Below are 22,186 nucleotides of genomic sequence, written 5' to 3'. Positions count from 1 at the left end.
GCTATTCAACATTGCACTCCAGCTTCTAGCCAGGGCAATTAGTCAAGAAAAATAAGAGGCACCCAAACTGGAAAGGTAAAACTCTTATTTGTAGATAATATGATCCTGCTTACAGAAAATTCTAAAGAATCCACTAAACCACCATTAAAACTAATAAATCAGTTCAGCAAGGTTGCAGGATACAAGATAAACATGCAAAAACAATTATATTTCTACACACTGGCAACAAACCTGAAAATAAAACAACTCCATTTACAGTAGCGTCAAAAAGAAAATATATAAAAATATTTTAGGAATAGAATTGAAAAACTTATACTCTGATAACAACCAAACATTGTTGAAAGAAATTAAAGAAAACCTAAATAAAAGAAAGTCACCCCACGTTCAGGGATTGAAAGACTATTTTTAAAACAGAAGTACTTCTCAAACTAATCTACAGATTCAGCACAATGCCTGTCACAATCCCAGCTGGCTAATTTACTGAAATTGACAAACGGATCCTAAAACTCGTATGAAAATTTAACGGACCCTGTCTAGCCAAAACAATCTCACAAAAGAATGCAGCTACAGGACTCAAACCTCCCGACTTCAAAACTTACTACAAAGCTAAAGTAATAAAGACAATGCAGTACTGGAATAAGAACAGATAAGTACATAAATCAAATAGACTGAGTCCAGAAAAAACCCTCACATTACAGTCAACTGATTTGACAAGAATGCCAAGACAATTCAATGGGGAAAAAATAGTCTTTTCCACAAATGGTGCTCAAACAACTTCGTAACTACATGCAAAAGAATTAAAATGCAGACCCTCTCCTCATATTATGTACAAAAATTAACTCAAAATAGATCAAGACCTAAATATAAGAAAAAAACTATAAAACTCTTAGAACAAAAGAGGATAAATCTTCATGACACTGGAGCTAGCAATGTTTCTTAAACATGACAACGGCTGGGTACAGTGGCTCATACCTGTAGTCCCAGGACTTTTCTACAAAAATTACCCAGGTGTAGTAGCACGTGCCTGCAGTCCCAGCTACTCAGGAGGCTAAGGTGGGAGGATTTGGAGGTCAAGGCTGCAGTGAGCCAAGACTGTGCCACTGCACTCCAGCCCAGGTGATAGAATGAGACCCTGTCTCCAAAAAAAAAAAAAAAAAAAAAAAAAAAGACACCAACCACAAGCAATAAAAAAAAAAAATTAACGGACATCATCAAAATTAAAAACATTTGTGCTTTAAAGGACACCATCAAGACAAATTGGGAGAAAATTTTGCAAATGATACCCGATAACAGGCTTCAATGTAGAATATATAATGAACTCCAACAACTCAATAAATAGACAAATAATTACAAATGAGCAAATGATCCGGTTTAGACATTTCTCCAAAAAAAGATATACAAAAGGCTAATCAGTACATGAAACATGCTCAAGATCATTAGCCATCATAAAAATGCAAATAAAAACCACAATGAGACACTACTTCACAAATGAAATAAGTGCTGGCAAAAACACAAAGAAATTGGAACCCGCTATCATTACTGTAGGAATGGAAAATGGTGCAGCTGCTTTAAAAACAGTTTGACAGTCCCTCAAATGATTAAACACAGAATGACCATATTCCACTCCCAGGAAATGAAAACATATTCACACAAAAACTTGTACACAAAAGTTCCTAACAGCACTATTCATAATAGCCAAAAAGTAAAAATAACCCAAATGACCAACAACTGATGAATGGATAAAATGTGATTTAACCATACAATGAAATATTATTTGGCATTAAAAGAAATAAAGTACCAATAGACACTACCACACAGATGAACCTTGAAAACCTATGACAAGTGAAAGAAGCCAGTCACGAAGGACCACATATAAGATGATTACATTTACATCAAATGCCCAGAATAAGCAAATCTATAGAGACAAAGTCATAGTGGTTGCCCAGAGCTTGGGGCGAGTGACTGTTAATGAGTTTTTTGGGAGACGGGTGATGAAATGTTCTAAAATTGTGTAACAGTTGCACAATTCTTTGAATACACTAAAAACCATGTATGTATACACTTTAAATGGATGAAATGTACGGAACGTGAATTATATCTCAAAACTATTATAAGAAATACATAAAGCAAAACTTACAGAAAAGAAAAATTCAATTTTACTTGAATATTTCAACATTTTTCTTAGTTATTGAACATACCACAATAGTATCAAAAATTGCATTAATCTTGTCGAAAAAAGATTAAAAATTTATAACATGAAAAATATAAAGTATAAAATTTAGCCTTTTAAAATGGTCAAGAAATATTTTTTTCTATAGTACCTTAATTTCTGGTTAGAAAAGGTACCTAGGAGTATTTAAATAGGATACACAAAAACAAAGGGAACATGAAATCTCTGAGACTCCAACTGAGTAGAATTTATACATTTCCTTCATTATTTTTTTGATAGCCCCTAATATTATTACATATTTTTCTGTGCATACCTTTTTCAGCTACAATGCAAGGTACGGTTTCCAAACTACCTGGCTCTTTTTGTCATTTAAACAGGATTTGCACCAGAAAGCACAATCTATAGGCTGTCCTTTCCATTTTTCATCATAATATAAATGAAAAGTCAAGCAGGCATGTAAACTTCAAATGTAACCCTCAAGTAAGGCACTTTCTAGACATATATTACCTGATCAATTCCCCTTCCTTTGCACTGAAGAATGATGACTTCCAGAAGTTTAGCTGCATGACACTCTGCATCTTCTCCTGCATCTCCACATAGTACCTGCAGTAATTACAATTTAGCTCAGCAGTAAGTGGCACTGCATAGAGGTTAATCAAGTCCACATGCACAAATGTCCCATATAAATTCAGCCATAGGAACCACAGCTTTGCTTGCTGTGCAAGTTTACCTCACCAACCCAAAGAAGAACGGTCAAAATAAATTCCATCTATCATCTCATTTCTTATCAGGAGCAATAATTCACTTATTTGACCTTGGATTAATAAAGTAGACTATATGAGCTAATTTTCCACATAAATGAAGCTTCCCTTTAAAGGCACCAAAACTAAAAAATGAAATCAAAACCAAAACAAAATAATCTTCTTATTAAACAATGAAACTATTTTTCTGTTCCTTTTGAATCCTGGTCCATATGAACCCATTTTTTTCATAACCACCATAATTTCATATTACATACCTTCCAATTCTCCAACATGAACTTAATAATTAGGAATATTTTTCATGGACATTGTAACCATTTATAACTATACAATATAGACAGTAGGTGAATATAACAAAGTTATCAGACAGTTCCCCTATTATTAATTCTGTATTTTCACTATTATAAACAATTCCACAATGCACATGTTCATACGTAAAATGTGGAATATGACTGCCTTATAATAAGATTCCCAAAATGTTCCTAGAGCATGCTTATATTAAAAATTGTTTAAGGTAAAAAGAATAAATTAATGATTCAAATATAAGACATAAGAAAAAGAACAGACTTAAAGAAATAAGGGTGGGCCAGAAATTTAAAATATAGACAAAAAGAGGTAACAGAGAGAACCAAAAGCAAATTCATTGAAAAAAAAAGACTTAATGAAGTAAGCACCTTTTATATAAGTTATTTTTAAGAAGAAAAAAAAAGCAAAACATTAAAAATATTAGGAAAGAGACAAATACAGACAAAAGACAGATTAGAAATAATACTATAAAGAACACTATATTCTTTATATTTAAAAACTCAGGTTAGATGATTTTCTAGAAAAATAAAATTTAAGAAAAATGAATTAAGAAATTCCAGATAATTCTGACAGATTTAACATTCCCATTTAATTTCATTCTCTCCCAAAATGCTATCAAAATGACAACAGAGAAATTTTAAAGATGTACATATACAAAGACAGAAAAAAGTAGAGAGAACAGCAATACACATTTTGGAAGCTGGAAAATAGTGAGCTGAATGATAAGCAGATATCAGGCAAAGCCAAGAGTCAACTGTATTTACATAAATTTAAAATGCTATCTCTAGGACAGTATACCACAGTCTAGCTTCTAAATGTGAATGGACTCTGGAACCAGGCTGCTTAGGTTCAAACCGCAGCTCTTCCACTTATTAGCTGTGTTTTTAGAAAAGTTACTTAACCTCTTTTACTGTCCCCATCTATAAAATGGGAATAAAAGAACCTACTTCATGGGGTCGTATGATACAGAAAGAAAAATAATTACTCCCTTTTCTCAAAATTGCATTTACTTGGGGACCATTTGTTTTGGTTTGCCAAAAGGAAAGAAAACAAAAATGTATCTTGTAATTTTTTAAATAGGCTCTGGAGTCAGATTAGGTTCAAATCTGGCTCCAACACATAGTAGCTATGTGATTGCAACTATTTCCTAACCTCAGGCACAGTGCAAGAAATTATGTCTTTAGTTTCCTTTTGATACAAATGTGATACCTTCCTCATACTGTCATAAAGGTTAGTATTATAGAAAGTGCTTAGAAAATGGCTGGTATACAATAAGAATTCAACAAATATTAGCTAGTATTAAAACTAGTATTTCATATTCATAAAAGAATATGAAATATATTTTAACTACTTGATAAGCATAAGGAAATCATTGTGAACATCAATTTTACTATATCTGCAAATATACAGGGGAAGCTGTGAATTACTAATGGAATACACAGAACTGTTTTACTTGTTTCTTTCCCTCTTTCTCTATCAGCTACCTCTCTAACAGGGAAAACTGAAGACTGCCCGGTGATTATGATTTAACAACATGGGTTATCCACAGAGGTAAATGAATCATTACAACTCACAGTTCAGCCCCTTCACTTTATACCTGAAGTAGCTTACTGACTTCCCAAAATTTCCCTGACTCTTTAGAACTGAACTGAGACTTAGACCTAAACCAGATCTACTGATTATCAGTGCAGAGCTCTTACCAGATTTTGGGTACACCCCTTCTGGTAAGGAAAACAGAAGTGTGTTGGGAGGGTTGTACACTAGCTATTTCACTCCCAGCTCTATGGCCAAACGTTTTGGTTTCTGGTTATTTGAGCTTTATAAAATCTGCCTGCCAGCTTTATGCAATATAGTTTCAGTTTCATATTTATATGTGTGTGTGTGTGTATGTATATATTTACTTATTTATCTACCTAAAGGAGAAGAAAAACGTTATTTAGCCAAAGATCCCAAAAGATAACCAATAGTGGGCCAAATCTATCTTGTGGCAAAGACAATATGGTAGACAATCATGTTTGTGTATAAGGATAACAGTAGCCATTATGTAGATTGTAGATTATAGATTATCTTGTTAAATGATGCTTTTCCAACTATTATAATTTTTATCTTATGTTGTTTATGCTCAAATTACCTACATCTAGTGACTTCCAATATATACATTAAATTAAAAAATAAAAAAGATCATTCCATTTGTCACTGATTAACAAAACGTGTGGTTAATTTTCCTAGCACTTTAATCAAGTAGAAAATTCATGTCCAAAAGAAAAAACAAAAAGTAAAAAGTACAGATATAGAAGTGGCAAACATTCATAAGCACGACATACAATATGAAACTTTCAAATCCCAAAGATCCTTTTAAAAATACAAATGAAAAAATATATGTTGATGAAGATAATGCAGAACTAAATGTGTAAGAAACAAACTGAAAAAGTATCCTGAAGCAAAACAGGCAAACATTAGTTAAGAACCACTGAAACAATAGATTAGGTCATGCTTACCTTCCTACACATTGTAAAAAGAATTTCTAAATGTTTTGCATTTGATAGTAAGGTATCTGTATCTATTGTCACATAATTATGCAGGAGAGGCATCATGTCTGAAAAAAAATCAAAATCCCAATGAGACTTGAGTGACAGAAATAGAAATAAATTATTCCCACTGAAACCATATTTCTGTAGCACCCACACATTAGTATCTTCCCATGCAACCACAAAAGGCTAGAAATGAAAGTAATAAGTCTGATGTGTATTTATAGATGGGGAAAATGTGGAGCAGAAAGACTAAGATGCTCATCATTTATGAAGTAATTGTGCTGAATTTTTTCCCTTTCTCCACTGCACACTCATCCCTATCTGACATATTTTATATTTTCTTGCTCATTTGTCTGAGTGATTCCCTACCCTCCCATCATCCCCATTAGAATGTAAGCTTCAAAAGGGCAAAGCCTGTTTATTTTGCTCACTGCTGGATTGCTGAGATTAGAATAGGGCTTGGAATATAGTTGGTGTCCATAAAATACTTATTAAATTAATATATGGATATATGCTCTGGTCATAAACTAACTTAAGACTCAATAAGAAATACAGCCTACCTCCTCTGCCTATATACCTAGGGCTGAAAAACACTGCTACAATAGCCCCAGCTTTTATGTGACCGGGAAATAAAAACATTTTCTGATCAATATTGGAATCATATGTGTTTTTATTTCAGGTGTCAACAGGAAGTAATATCTAGACACAGAAAAGCAAAAATTTTATATGGTCAAAGCCATACCTGTAAAGTATTCAAAGCAATCCTGCTGAAACACTTCATATAGTATACCTAGAAGCTGCCACATTTGAGGGGAAATACTGTGGCAGGTTAAACTGTATGCCAGGGAAAGAATTTCTTCATAGAATTCTAGAAGAAAGAAAATCTCTAGTTAGAATGCTAGGAAGTAGCAAAAGTTAAAACAAAGACCACACAGAGGAGGGTTTAGACTACCTACGCACACAGAGTCCTCCTCTATCCAATGCACTCATAAGCCTCCCTTTCTCAGTATTTGTATCTTCGGCTATGTATCTGCCTCCTTCCATTTCTTACCAAGATCTGCCCCTCTGTTCAATAAGGCAAGGCAAAAATTTGTTTTCACTAAACTTTCTTATACTATTGAAAAAATAAAGTTTTTTTCTATTTTATAATCTATATAAAACTGTATTAGAAATAGATACAAGAAGGAATAGATTATCATTCCTCATTTATGTCGAGGATTTAAAATGTACAAATAATTAATAATATTCTTTGGAGAGCTTAATTATATCAGACTAAAGTATCTACCTATCTCAAATTTATACTTTTACTAACAACTATATACTGGGCAGTATTTTGTCAATTTACAAAACTTGTAAAACGTACAGTATTCTTCAAGTTAATCAAGACAATAAGACCCACTATAAAGTAGAAGAGTTCAAAGGAAATGTTCTTATACTCACAAATATCATTATCCTCAGTCAAAAGTAAATTATATCTACACGTACAGCCAGGAAACACAAATCTCAACAAAAATTTCAAATAGTTCCTACCATACCACTGAGCAAAGAAGTCTAACTTGAAAGCTTTTTCCTCTTATAAAAACTAGTGGTCACCCTGGAAACTTGATTAAAGTTTCTCTAACATTACTTAAAACTTAATATATTCAAAAGCTAGCAAAATAAAATGGAAATTACAAATATTGATAAATAACTTATGTAAGAAAATAATTTGAAAAATAAATTATCTAAATATGGAATTTCTAAAAGTTCTAGCATGGCACCGGGATAAAAACAGACACACAGACCAATGGAACCGATTACAAAGCCCAAAAGTAAATCTACCCATTTAGGGTCAATTAATTTTCAACAAAGATGCTAAAAACACACAATGGAGAAAGGACAGTCTCTTCAATAAATGGCACTGGGAAAACTAAATATCCATTTGCAGAAAATCAAATTAGACCCTCATCTTACACCACATACAAAAATCTACTTGAAATTAATTAAATACTTAAGCTCTAAGATCTGACATGATAAAACTACTAGAAAAAAACACAGGGGAAAAGCTTCATGGAAACTTGGAACACTGGTCCAGGGAATGATTTTTTTTTTTTTTTTTTTGATATGAGGATATGACCCCAAAGCACACACAACAAAAGCAAAAACAGACAAAATAGGATTACATCAAACTAAAAGGCTTTTGCATAGCAAAGAAAACAATTCACAGAACAGACAACCTCCAAAATGAGAGAAAATATTTATAATCTATATCAAATGAAGATTTAATATCCAAAATATATAAGGAACTCAAACCATTCAGTAGAAAGAAAATAACCCAACTTAAAAATGGGCAAAGGAACTGAATGGATATTTCTCAAAAGATGATATAAAAATGGCCAACAAGTATACAAAAAAATATTTTAAATCACTAATCATCAGGGAAATGCAATCAAAACCACATCATATCTACGAGGATGTCTATTATCAAAAAGATGAAAGTTAAATGCTGGAGGGGATGTAGAGAAAAAGGAAACTGTTGTATACTCTTGGTGAGAGAGTAAAAAACAGCCACTGTGGAAAGCAGTATGAAGGTTCCTCAAAAAATTAAAGATAGAACTATCATATGATCAAGTCATCCTAGTACTGGGTATATATCCAAAGGAATTAAAATCAGGATCTTGAAGAGGTAATGTGCCCTCCTATGTTCACTAAAGCATGTTTCACAATAACCAAGATATGAAAATACCTAAGTGTCCACTGACAGATGAACAGATAAAGAAAATGTGGTATATATACATGATGGAGTACTAGTCCACCTTAAAAAAAAAAAAGAAAATCCTATTATTTGCAACAACAGAGATGGACACACTATGTTAAGTGAAATAAGCCAAAACAGAACTTTCAGAAATTCTTTTATTATTAATTAAAGGCCATAGTTTACATTAAGGTTCACTCTGCATTGTTCATTCTAAGGGTTTTGACAAATGTATAGTGACGTATTCATCATTATTGTATCATACAGAGTAGTTTCACTGCATAAAACTTCTGTGCTCTACCTATTCATCCTTCCCTCTCTCCCATCCCCAAGCCCTGGCAACCACTGGTCTTTTTACTGAAAGATGTACTTTTAAAAAATATTTATTTTTTAATTGACAAATAAAAATTGTATTTATGATTTATACACCGTCTTGAAACACATGTATTTTGTGGAATGACTAAATCTGGCATCCATTACTTCACATACCTTTTTGTGGTGACACCACTTAAAATCTACTCTTAGCAATTTTCAAGTATATAATACATGGTTATTAACTATGGTCACCATTTTGACCAACATCTCCCCTCCCTCCACTTCCTGCTAACTAAATTCTCTTCTTTCTATGAGTTTGAGATCTTGTGGTATCTGTCTTTCTGTGCCTGGCTTATTTCACTTAGCATAATGTACTCCAGGTTCACCCATGTTGTCACAAATGACAGGATTTCCTTTTTAAGGCTGAATAGTATCCCACTGTTTATATCTACCATGTTATATTCAAGTACTCTTCAAATATTATTCACATATATTAGCAGTGCATGCTCAACTTTTTATTAACAGAGTGAACAATAAAAAGCCTGGAGACAACTGCTCTTAATCAGAGACAGGCTTTTCCTGCATCCTTCTATCTGAGTACTACACAGCTTGCATCTCTATCACACCCACATGACGTGGGGCTAGCATCTTCAAAATGCTTGAATACGATGGAAGACTCACCTCCTCTACAAAATTCCCATCAGCTTGTAACATCTAGCATTAGTTACTGATTCTACTCAGAAGTCAGGTACCATAATAGATAATAGGACAATTAATTCATACTTTGAGACAGGATCTCACTCTGTTGCCCAGGGGGAGTGCAGTGGCACAATCACAATTCATGGCAGCCTCTACCTGCCAGGCTCATGTGATCCTCCCACCTCAGCCTACAGAGTAGCTGGCACCACAGACACATGCCACCACACTCAGCTAATTTTTTTTATTTTTTGTAGAGACAGTGTTTCACCATGTTGCACTGGCTGGTCTTGAACTTCTGGGCTCAAGCAATTCACCCACCTCAGCCTCCCAAACTACTGAGATTACAGGTGTGAGCCACGGTGCCCAGCCATTTCACATTTCTGTTTTTAAAAAATGCCTATTAAACATTTTTCAATCCCAGATTAAGGTAACCTCACCTAAACCTCATCCCAGTTCATTTTTAGCAATGTACAATTTAAAATTACTGTCCTTTAAAATTCTAAAATCAAAAATTCTTCGTTGGATGTATAATTTTTTATCTCTGAATGAAAATACAGATATTTAACACTACAAAGGACATCCAAAAATTAAAGTGATTATGCTTCTCTTTCTCAAAATTGTCCATCTTGTTAAATCTGAAGGGCTAAAATTATACTTTGAGTTCAAATTTTTAAAATTTTTTCAATTTATCTTTTTATTTAACCTTTGAACTTACCAATTACATGTTTCTGCAGAACAAGATCAATGATCCGTAGACAGATATTCTCTAACTGCTGGGTAATCTAAAGATAAATGTTAAATATTAAGCTTAAAATTATCATAATTAAGTTAATATATAAATTTAATATTGTGCCAATAAAAATATCGAGGACATTTTTGAGACGGTAACTTGACAATTCTAAACTTCATGTGAAAAACTAAACATGCAAGAATAATCAGAAAATTTGAAAAACAGACTGACAGAAATGGGGGTAAAATCCATAACAATTTTTATTAGTTCCTTACCATATATTTTATGCCAAAATAAATTCCTAATAGATAAAAGATTTCAGTGTGAAGAAATAAACCATAAAAAAATAGAATAAAAAGAATTATTGTATAATCCTGAAAAGGGAAAGTGACTCAAAGCCCAGAAATAAGAAATGAAAAGAAAGAAATCATCTGACTAAAAAATTAAAGAATTTTGCATGGGGCATGGGGAAGTAAAAAAAAAAAATGAGTGAAATATTTCCAAATGGTATCACAAAGATCAAATTCCCCCTACATAAAATTAGTGAATTTTTAAAAATTGAAATACAATAGAAAACAAATGTGTTTCTTTTTTTATAATCTTTGCCTGTGTTTATAAAAAGTTGTTCGTTATAATACATGGTAAGAGTACAAATTCCAAGTGCAACATTAACAATTTTGACCTATTAAGACTGGAAATGATCACAATTATGGGGCTGGGAAGAAAGACCCTGTTGTATATTGATTTCTGGAGTGTAAATGGTATACACAATGAAGGACAAGTTGGCAACATCCTTCAAACTTACCCATACAAATCACGATGCAAACCAGCAATTCCACTTCAAGGGATTTACCCTTCACACGTATTATGTGTGCAAAATGACACATAAAAGGCCATTCATTCATTTCAGCAATGTTTGTGATTACTAGCAATCAAATGCCCATTTAAACAAGAGACAGTTAAATTATATCCACTAAACCAGGACTGGTGAAATAAATTTGACACATCATACAAGGGAATATTAAGCAACCATTAAAAATATATAACTTTATTGATTGACATGGAAGGATCATCAAGATATATTAAGTTAAAAATGGTAAATAAAAACTGTGTATAGCATGCTATCATTTTCGTAAAAGAAAAATATACACATTCACTTTTTGCTTATATGTTAATAGAAAAATCTCTAGAAGGACCCAAAAACCTGGTTTAAAAAAAAGGGAAAAAATAGCTGCTTCCAGAGAGGAGAATTAGATAGCTGGGGAGTTGAGTGAGAAGGTAAAATTTCACTGAATTTTCTTTTCACATCTTTTGAATTTTTCAACATATGTTGGTATCAAATATTTTAAAATAAGTTAAAATCTATGACGGGTTACATTTTTCGTGTAAATGTCCTATTTCAACTGTCAAGTATATTCTAATATTCAACTTAAACTACTGTCTTAAGGTTCAAATGATCCAAAATTTCCCACTTCAAAAAACTGTCAATATGCTTAAAACCATTAAACAAAAATGCATATGCTTAAGCACCTATTTTAGATTCACAATTTTTTGTTTCATACACTATTTGTCAGTGTTTCATAAATGTGGTTTTTCCTTTTAAGGAAATATTGTTTTCAAAGTTTGCTTTTAATAAGTTAAAGCTCAGAATCTTGGTCAGGAGACCAAGATTCCAGTTGGTTTTGCCTGTAATTATTCATGGCCTTGGTAAAGCCATTTAGCTGAAGGCTTTAGGTTTTTTTTGTCTTTAGGTAAGGATGCTATATTAGTGTGTCTCAATTTTCACCCATGCCTCTCTTGATAATCACAATAAGTTCACCTGTCCCTTTAACATTATTTGGAATTCAAAATAAATTTAATATCAAGAGAAAAAATAAAAACAGAAAAGACGCTGTTTTGTTTTTAAACTATCCCTGCAGCTCATTCTACTACGCCCCACACACACTTGTGAAAACTGGACGAGGTGATTTCTAAGGTCTCTTCAAACTTAAAATACAAGTCCTAAGTATAAGACAAAAGAACTATCCCTTAAGTTTACTTGTAATTTAATTTGGAACATCTCACTGTTACCAAGAGGACCATATAGTTTCAATACAGAAGGACAAAAAAATAAAATAATGAAAATAAAAATTAAGCCCTTTAGGCAAATGAAGACTAGTCCAGAAGAGTATCAAGCCTTTTTTTTGGAGACAGAGTCTCGCTCTGTCCCCCAGGCTGGAGTGCAATGGCATGATCTCGGCTCATTGTGAGCTCCGCCTCCCGGGTTCATGCCATTCTGCCTCAGCCTCCCAAGTAGCTGGGACTACAGGCGCCCGCCACCACGCCAGGCTAATTTTTTGTATTTTTAGTAGAGATGGGGTTTCACTGTGTTAGCCAGGATGGTCTCGATCTCCTGACCTCGTGATCCGCCCACCTCAGCCTCCCAAAGTGCTGGGATTACAGGCGTGAGCCACTGCGCCGGGCCTTATCAAGCCATTTTTAAGAACCAAGTCAGCCGGGCATAGTGGCTCATGCCTATAATCCCAGCACTTTGAGAAGCCAAGGCGGGCATATCGCTTCAGGTCAGCAGTTCCAGGACTGCCAGGCCAACATGGTGAAACCCCTTCTCCGCTAATAATACAAAAATTAGACTGGCGTGGTGGCAGGCAGCTACTCGGGAGGCTGAGGCAGGACAATCATTTGAACCGGGAGGCCAAGGTTGAAGTGAGCTGAGATTGTGTCACTGCACTCCGGCCTGGGCAACAGAGCAAGACTTGTCTCTGAGCAAGACTTGTCTCAAACAAATAAAAAAAAAAAACCAAGTCATCTTCCATTGGCACGTCATAAACACAGGATAAACCAACAGCTACGGCTGGGCACGGTGGCTCACACCTGTAATCCCAGCACTTTGGGAGGCCAAGGCGGGCGGATCACGAGGTCAGGAGATCGAGACCATCCTGGCTAACAAGGTGAAACCCCGTCTCTAATAAAAAAAATTCAAAAAAATTAGCTGGGCGTGGTGGCGGGCACCTGTAGTCCCAGCTACTCAGGAGGCTGAGGCAGGAGAATGGCGTGAATCCAGGAGACGGAGCTTGCAGTGAGTGGAAACTGAGCCACTGCACTCCAGCCTGGGTGACTGAGCGAGATTCTGTCTCAAAAAAAAAAAAAAAAAAAACCCACAAAAACAAAAAAAACCCAACAGCTACATGGTTTAACAATGCTATTTAAAGTAGTAGTAGCAGCCAGGCATGGCGGCTCATGCCTGTAATCCCAGCACTTTGGGAGGCTGAAGCAGGTGGATCACCTGAGGTCAGGAGTTCAAGACCAGCCTGGCCAACATGGTGAAACCCCATCTCTACTGAAAATATAAAAATTAGCTGGGTGTGATGGTACACACCTGTAGTCCCAGCTCCTCGGGAGGCTGAGGCAGGAGAATTGCTTGAACCCGGAAGGTGGAGGTTGCAGTGAGCCAAGATCATGCCACTGCACGCCAGCCTGGGTGACAGAGTAAGACTGTCTTAAAAAATTAAATAAACAAATAAAAGTAGTACTAGCACCTGCTTCCTAAGTGCTCACCTTGTAAAACAATAATTGCCATCAGTGCCAAACAAGTCAACTTGCACTCACAGAAGCAATGAACAAAAATCTAATTTGAGTTAAGGAGAGGCCATGGGATACTTAGGAAGCAGCTGTAGGTTTTAAATGGGGATAAACTGATACATTATCAAAATGATCTGACTACAAACCCAAATGTACAACTTACTAGCTCTGGGACCATGAGCAAGTTTCTTAAATCCACCTGAACTTTGTTTTCTGCTTCTGCAAAACAGACTACCATTACCTGTGCTAGCTATGTCATGGTGGCACCAGTAAGATCATATCAGCTGATGGATGTGAAAGCACTAGATAAATAGCTGTATAAAGTCTTATCCCAATAACACTCTGGAATTCAGTTGAGTAAATATGCTTTTCAGCTCTTTCATTTATTCCTTTCCATTTTTATAGTACTTGTTATATCAGAATGCTGTTCCATTACCTAACACTTGCCACTGTGATTGAACTGCTGTCTCTCACTCTCTACCAAGAATTCTAGATTGTTGGTTCCCAGAAAGCTGGGCTCATTTCTTATTTAATTTGGTATTCCCCAAGAACCTAGCCTGGCACATAGCAGATATGATTAACTGAACTCAAGTTAATATAAAGGGATATACTATATACTTTATAATATTTACATTATAATATTACAAATATTATGATGTAATATTATAATGTTACTCAGTCATTTTAATATGTTTCCATAAAATGTGAGGGCAATTTTTAAAGCCTAGCAACATAACTAAGTAGCAATTTAAAAGTGGAGACTTCAAACTTCATGGCCACTGATCACATAAATTTCAGTTAAATGCTACTATTATATCATAAACCACAAAGAAATCTCACCTCTTTATGATCTTCTACAACTGTTAAGATAGTATCAATGGTATGTAAAATTCCCATAGCCATTACTGTTTTGTCTTCAACTTCTTCATATTCATCACTTTGAAGAACTTTGCCAAATATCTCAGCCTATGAAAATAACATTAAAGTATTCCGCAATTAGTAGTACTGTTACGTCCCCGCTTTATAAAAGTTAGCAAAATGGCAGTGTCACACATCTGAAGTCTGCATTGCTCAAACTTTGAAGTCTGCACTTTGCTGACTGAATCATCTCTCTTCTTAAAATAACAGAACTTGTCATGTTTTAAATATAGCTATTTACATTAACTATTATATCCAGAGAGCTAATATTTAACTTCTGGTTGTCACTAAGCAAGTAAAATCACAATCTAGGACAAGTGAAATCAAGTAATAGTAAAAAGAAAAATGCAATAGAAGATTGAGAAGTCAAGGAATCACTTAGAAAATGAAACAAAAAAAAAACAGACATGGAAAACAGGAGGAAAAGTTTTTAAAAAAATTAGAGACACAGTCCAGATGTGATTCTCCACATCAGGAAATACAAACAGAAAAAAAAAATAGTAAGGAGAAATTTATCAAAAAGTAAAACAATAAATTGCCCCAAACTGAAGGAAATGAGCTTCCTGATTCAAAGCCCAGAAATTAAAACTTTAGAAAGCACATATTATAAAATTTCAGAATATTCTAGATGAAAGAAATTATCCTAAATGTGATTAAAGTCTAATGAACTATAGTAATATCAGAATAATTTTTTTATCAATATTTCAGTTACAGTCATGCATCGCTTAACATGGATATATTTTGAGAAATGTGTCGTTAGGCAATTTCATCCTTGCTTGAACATCATTGAATGTACTTAGGCAAATCTAGATGGCATAGCCTATTGCTCCAAGGCCACAAACCTATACAGTTTGCTAATGTAGTGAATACTTAGGCAATCATGACACAATGGAATTATTTGTATCTAAACATACAAAAGGTACAGTAAAAATACGGTATCATAATCTTAGGAGTGCACCATCGTATATGCAATCTGTCATTGACTGAAATGTTGTTATGCAGCACATGACTGTACAAATAAAACTGAACTCCATATTTTGGAGTTTATTTAGATTACTCAAGGTTTCTAAACCAAATTAACATAAAACTGCCCGGTCTTACCAAGTGTTGGGTCATATCAACAGCAATTGAGGCTACCTCTTGAGTGTATTCACATATCATCTTCTGGATGACATTAGTAACATCATCATTTTCTGTCTCTCTAACAATGTGCAACAGTTCCTGCATAATAGGCCTCACATGTGGCTTCATATATTCCTTAGCTAATTCAATAAAACAAACAAAAGTAATAAAAATTACCATGCCCAGATGATAAAAAGAATTAACTTGGTCACAAGGTCAAGTGACCCGGTGTAATACCTAAATCAGATTCTAGATACACACTTGCTCTGTGGTAAGTTACAAAGCTGTATCAAAATAATGTTCACCGATATATCAATTTCCCAAGAGTAATATAAGGATAAGAAGTTCTGCACAGGAGAGAACTGTCCTGTGCAGAAACTATCCCAAAATACTAATAGCCCCCACTGAGAAATTCTAATTATACATACACTTGGTCATCAGAATGACTTGGAAAACATGAATCAGTTCTCATGACAAGTTATAAAAATCATGTATGTGAAGACTATCCCGAATACTGATGGGGCCCCTTCCCTGCCCCAGGCCATCTCTACCACCCTCCCTTGCCATGTGTACAATATCCAATCCTCCCACTGAAACATTGTTGAATAGAGGCAAACTACGTTCATGTTCTTCAAAAAGCTGAACTTACTTTCAAAGGTTTATTTGAACTTTGATCAGAACACTCTGAACAAATGAGACGTCTGTTATCACTCACTAGAAATACTACTTGCTACTTTCAGAACTAGGGGAATCAGAATCCCAGAGGTGAAAGGAATCATGAAGTCATTCAGTCCAACTCCCCTAAACTTAAATATGTGGAAACCTGAGCCTTGACAGATCACACACCTTGCCCAGGCTTCCATGGCAAGTTAGGAGCAAAATCAAAACTGGGCCCAGGTCTCTTTATACCCAGCCTATCCTAGGGCCCCACAATGATTAACACGTTTCCTAACCTAAAATTCTGAAAACTACAGTCAATAGGAACACCTAAAAAGGACAAGAATAAATTCCTACAAAATTCTGAGAGGGCAAAACCCAGAATTCCAAACCCTGAACCCTCAGACATGGAGATGCATCTTCATTAGGGAAGAAAGTAAATGAAATTATTTGAGAAAACATCTAAAAGGTATTTTGGCTTTACCTTGTATCTGGTTAGAAATTAAAGACTGAAGAGCAAGGGCAGCTTCAACTTTGACAGGCATCTCTTTATCTTCAATCAGGCTCTTCTTCGCTAATTCAACGGCATTTCTTAGATTGAGCTCATTATGGAACTTCAAAGAACTAAATGCATGAAGTACCCAGCAAGACTGTATTATTAAAAAAGGTAAGTAGGGAGCTATTAGGATTATAGCATTCTGTAATAATATCACAGATATAAGAACTTTTTAGTAAAATATCAATTCTATGAAGAAATGTTTGCTTTTGGGGTAACACAGTAGCCTTAGTTTCTAACTTCTACATCCCCCTTTTTACAAGTAAGGCATTTTCATTACTTCTAAATTACCCATATGCAATAACATTTTTCTTAGGAAAGAGAAAAAGAAGCCAAATATGTCTTTGACAAAAATCTATTTACGCTTTTAATAAATATTATAACTTATAATTAATTTGTTATATGTAAAAGCAACTCCAAACCAGTATCTGAAATTCATTTGTCAAACTTAGGTAAAACATTATTTTCCCTTACACTAACTGGTTTAGTAAGCTTCCTTTTTTTTCACTCACATAGGTACCAAAACTTTCAAACCTGGTATAGATGATCACATTTTAACTATTAGACCACAGAATCATTATTATATTTTACTCTCTGTGTGCATCAAACACAATCAACAGAAATTAATTCTAGTTACTAAAGACTTTTAGCAAGAGAATCACAATTCATGTAACTTCTCAAAGGTAGGAGCCCCACTGTAAAAATGCTCATGTGCCCTCAGCATCCCTAGTCCACATTTGCCCAGATATTGTGCTAGTAACTATTATTTTATAAAATGCTTTCTAGTGTACAAGGCATTGTTAATATATGTTGTTTTTAGCAAGACATTTTTTGTGTTGATATATTTATAAAGAGAAATACTAGGCTCTTGAATAAAAGTCCTGTTTCTATTTCTCCATAAAATATATTGATTCTAAAAGAATATACACATAGAGCACAATTTCACATGGATTATTAATCTCTCCATTTTACTAAGGCAAATCTACCTAATATACTGAAAATCAAATTCAAGTTCTTAGCCAATCTGGAATTTCATGTCATTTTATACACAAAATAAATCCATTTGTGAATTTAAATTGTATCACTGCTATAAAATCACCTTTCTCATTTCATGTTTTACATATGCAGCAAGTGAGGCTAGGGTGACAAATGAAATAAAACCAGCGGGAAATAAAATCCATAAATATTTTCCTTTTTTATTGAGACAGGGTCTCACTGTTGTCCAGGCTGGAGTGCAGTGGCACGATCTCAGCTCACCGCAACCTCCGCCTCCCGGGTTCAAGCAATTCTCCTGGCTCAGCCTCCCTAGTCGCTGGGATAACAGGTGCCTGCCATGAAGCCCAGCTAATTTTTTGTATTTTTGTAGAGACAGGGTTTCACCATGTTGGCCAGGCTGGTCTCAAACTCCCGATCTCAAGTGATCTGCCCACCTCAGCCTCCCAAAGTGCTGGGATTACAGGCATGAGCCACTGCGCCCAGCCTATAAATCTTTTTCTTTAATAGTTTGTCCTTTATTCAGCTGATGTGACCATAGGCAGACATTCTAATTGACTCTGTTTCATCTCAATATGTGGCAAAAGGTCAATTTATCCAAAAAACATTTATCTGAATAATTATCTTATGAAGATTTAAGATACATAACAGAAATATGAAAAACTTACTCTAGCTCGAAGATATCCCAGGTTAGACAATAATAATGGAAATACATGATTTTGTAGAAACAACTCCATTTGGTCCTTGAATAAACTCTTCTATTAGGAAACAAATTTCAACTTATCAATTTCTTTTTCATACGTAAGAATCACTTCCTAATCAAGTGTGTTTACTATGACTTGCATTTAATATACTTCTAATTTTGTAAAATTATTTGACCTATATATTGCATGTTTTAAAACAAGACAAATATTACCTTAGATCAGTTTGATATTGATTGATTTTGTAGACATAAGATACTTTGTATCCCTTTCACATAGCAATAGTTTCATACTGAAAACTTTAAACAGTCAAATTTTCTTTTTAATTAAAGAAATAGATGACAGAAAGGAGGATAGTTGTGAACTCAATTATCCAGAGGTAGTCACCAGCTTTAAATTAGCCATAACTTTCATATTCTCTCATTTGCCTGTGCTTTACAATGTTATTAAGTAAATTAAATTTTGATTATCTTAACCTTCAGTAAAATCTCAGCTAGGGAACCAATCACATGCAGGGCTCCATCTTTCTTCCTAGGGTCAAAGTTCGGGTCTGTTAGGATTTGATAACAGAATGCCATCATTTTTGGCAACACCTAAAGAAATAGAAGAATCCATTTAGTCTACATGAACTTTCATTGTCTTACTATAGTATTAACTATGATGCACAAATTTTTAAAAATAAAGCCATTTTATTATGTTTTATCAAGCAACTATAAGCTCAATAAGAAAAGTACAATTTATTAAGAAAATGAAATAACCATGATACCCCCTTTTCCCTCACCAGGAAAGGAAAAAAAAATTCTTAAGGTGACAAATTATAACGAATAACAACATAATTTCTCAAATACTAGGGATATACTAGAGTATCAACTCAACACAGGCCACCTTTCAGTTTTGGATTTAAAAAGAAAAATGAAATACCTCTTTTCTTTTCTTTGCAGCAGTATATAAGAGAGTCTGGGCTGCTGTGGTGGGAGAAGCATAATCTTCAAAAATATCTAAGATTTTAAAAGGTTAAAACCATGTTAGTGAAAATACAATTACTTATTCTAGATTTTAAACCTGACTGACCGCTATTCCAAACCAAAAAAATAAAACCATCCACATATGACACTGCTTGACAGTACTAAAAAGCTAAGGATATACAGTGGCACCACAACATTGCTGTCTCCTGCACAAAACAATGTTCCTCAAACTCTACAGGTTGTCCTTTCAAACTATTATATTGAAGAAAACAATGCATTTACACATCTGTTTCACTGAGAACAGAAAAAGTGCTTTATCTCTATCAAAAAACAACAAAAATTCACTCAGCTCTTACTATGTGCCAGGTACCGTCCTAGACCCCGGGGATACAAAGATCAAACAAAAAGGTTCTCACGGAGCTTATGTCGTGAAACAAAGAAACAGATTATACATATATACACACACAATAAGTCAGGATAAGAACAAATGTAAAATAGGGTAAAGAGACAGAGTGACAGAGTATGGGATGCTAGTTTAAATAGGGTGTTAGCGAAAGCCTCTCCAACTCTGTTAAGGTAACATTTAAGCAGAAATTGAATGAAATGAGGGAGAAAGCAATCCATGGATAAAGCACTCCAAGCAGGTGAAACAGCAAGTATAAAAGCCTTGAAGGACTGCTAGGACCATGCCTGGCTCTGTCGATACGTAAGTTCAGCAGGTTTCATTGAATATATACCTATCTAAAACTTAACATATCACTTAATACCATGAACATTTTCACAAGTTTCAGAATAGGCAGTTTTACACAAGAAACTGAAGTCTTGAGAGGTATCTGATAAGTCCTTGTTTAAATACAAAAGATAAAACCAAATCTAAGTCTACCTCAAAATATAAAATACAAACATAATAAGAACATTTTTGGAGTACTGTACTTACTCTGTGCCAAGCAGTATGCTACAGTTTTAGAAGCATCTTGTATTCTATGCTAAGCAGTTAGTTCATGTGTATTATCCCATTTAATCCTCCCAGCACTATTATCATCACCCGTTTGACAGCTGAAAGCACTGAATTTTAGAGAGGTTAAGTAACCTGTCCACAGTCACACAGCAGGTAAGTGACCAAACCAGCATTCACACCCACGCTATCTTAACATCAAAGCCTGAGCTCTTGTTAGTTCTTACCAAATCAAAAAACATTATTGGGGGAAGTGAGGAGATGTTGGTTAAAGAGTAGATAAAAAGAATAAACTAAAACATTGTTATTAATCAGTCAATACATTTAGATAGGAATGCTTTGTTTCACGTAAATAATTGCAAGTGCCAAACATATAAAAAGAAAATGCAGTAATTGTTCTTCCCTATGGTTACCCAAAAGTAAAATACACATATCAAATAAAAGCCACTGATTCCAGTCTACACAAGGAAACGATTAAAGAAAACTCACTTCAGCTAGTCAGTCTTGAGTTACCCATATCCGCTTTTAAACAATAAAATGTAAATTCCCACTGTTAATCAACAGACATAGAGTTCTTATTTTCTAAAAACTGGGATATTTATACCTATCTTATCAGATATGAAGAATATATAAATAATGGTAACTTTCTGAAAGCTAAACAAATACTCTGTACATCACAAAAACAAATAGGTATTATGAAAGAAGTAAACACTAAAAGAATGCCTTGCAAGGCAGGAGGATCACTTAAGCCAGGAGTTCGAAACCAGCCTGGGAAATATAGGGAGACCCTGTCTCTGCAAAAAATAATTAGCCAGGTGTGGTGGCACACGCCTGTGGCCCCAACTACTTGGAGGCTGAGGTGGGAGGGTCACTGGAACAAAAAAAAAAGAGAGAGAGAGAGAAGAATGGTTGGCTAATCACTCAAAGCAAACTAGAAAAACAAAGGCATAAGAAACGGGAAATAATAAGTTACACATATGAATAATGATTTTCAAAAGAAAAATAACAAATCAAGCAGATGATAAATGTTTCTCATTGATTTGCTTTTCTTATACTTTGTCTCCAAGAGAAAACGGGATCCTCACTTACTGAATCAAATAATATAAACACAAAGCTCTGTAAAAACACAGCCCAAAAAACTAGCATCTGTACCAGTAGGTTTAGCTTACGTAGCTAGACACACCTGGCTCAACTAAGGGGAAAGCACTGCTTCATTACAGAACTTTCAGCACGCAGCGCTAGATTTAGCAATCATTTGTTTCAACATTCATTGAAGGCATACTGGAGGCCAAGCACTAGTGGAGGAATGCAGAGGTGTAGAAGAGACAGAAAATGCAAAATTAAGCAAATAAGGTAAAATTCCTGTCCTCAGAAAGCTTCTAAGTTGTGGGAGATAGGTATGCAAATTAATATTTTTCTATGTTAAGTGCTTGAGTGTTCCATGAAGCAATTAATACAAACTGGGAATAAAAGGGAATAAATCAGGCCACCTAC

General features: G+C 34.5%; 1 protein-coding gene across 1 annotated transcript in view; it reads right to left on the bottom strand.

The window, feature by feature from the left end:
• IPO8 (importin 8) overlaps positions 1 to 22,186 on the bottom strand; it is a 67,497-nt gene that overhangs the window by 17,502 nt on the left and 27,809 nt on the right. The window contains exons 11-20 of the mRNA XM_004052914.4: positions 19,694 to 19,770; positions 19,249 to 19,365; positions 18,740 to 18,829; positions 17,007 to 17,172; positions 15,845 to 16,005; positions 14,666 to 14,791; positions 10,232 to 10,298; positions 6,511 to 6,636; positions 5,736 to 5,833; positions 2,678 to 2,773 (exon numbers count right to left, since the gene is read on the bottom strand). Of these exons, the coding sequence (XP_004052962.1) occupies positions 2,678 to 2,773; positions 5,736 to 5,833; positions 6,511 to 6,636; positions 10,232 to 10,298; positions 14,666 to 14,791; positions 15,845 to 16,005; positions 17,007 to 17,172; positions 18,740 to 18,829; positions 19,249 to 19,365; positions 19,694 to 19,770 (1,124 nt within the window). The remainder of the gene's footprint in view (positions 1 to 2,677; positions 2,774 to 5,735; positions 5,834 to 6,510; positions 6,637 to 10,231; positions 10,299 to 14,665; positions 14,792 to 15,844; positions 16,006 to 17,006; positions 17,173 to 18,739; positions 18,830 to 19,248; positions 19,366 to 19,693; positions 19,771 to 22,186) is intronic.

Source organism: Gorilla gorilla, chromosome 10 (genome assembly GCF_029281585.2).
Source record: "Gorilla gorilla gorilla isolate KB3781 chromosome 10, NHGRI_mGorGor1-v2.1_pri, whole genome shotgun sequence".
Lineage (NCBI taxonomy): Eukaryota > Metazoa > Chordata > Mammalia > Primates > Hominidae > Gorilla > Gorilla gorilla.
This window is presented reverse-complemented; position numbering and strand designations above follow the sequence as displayed.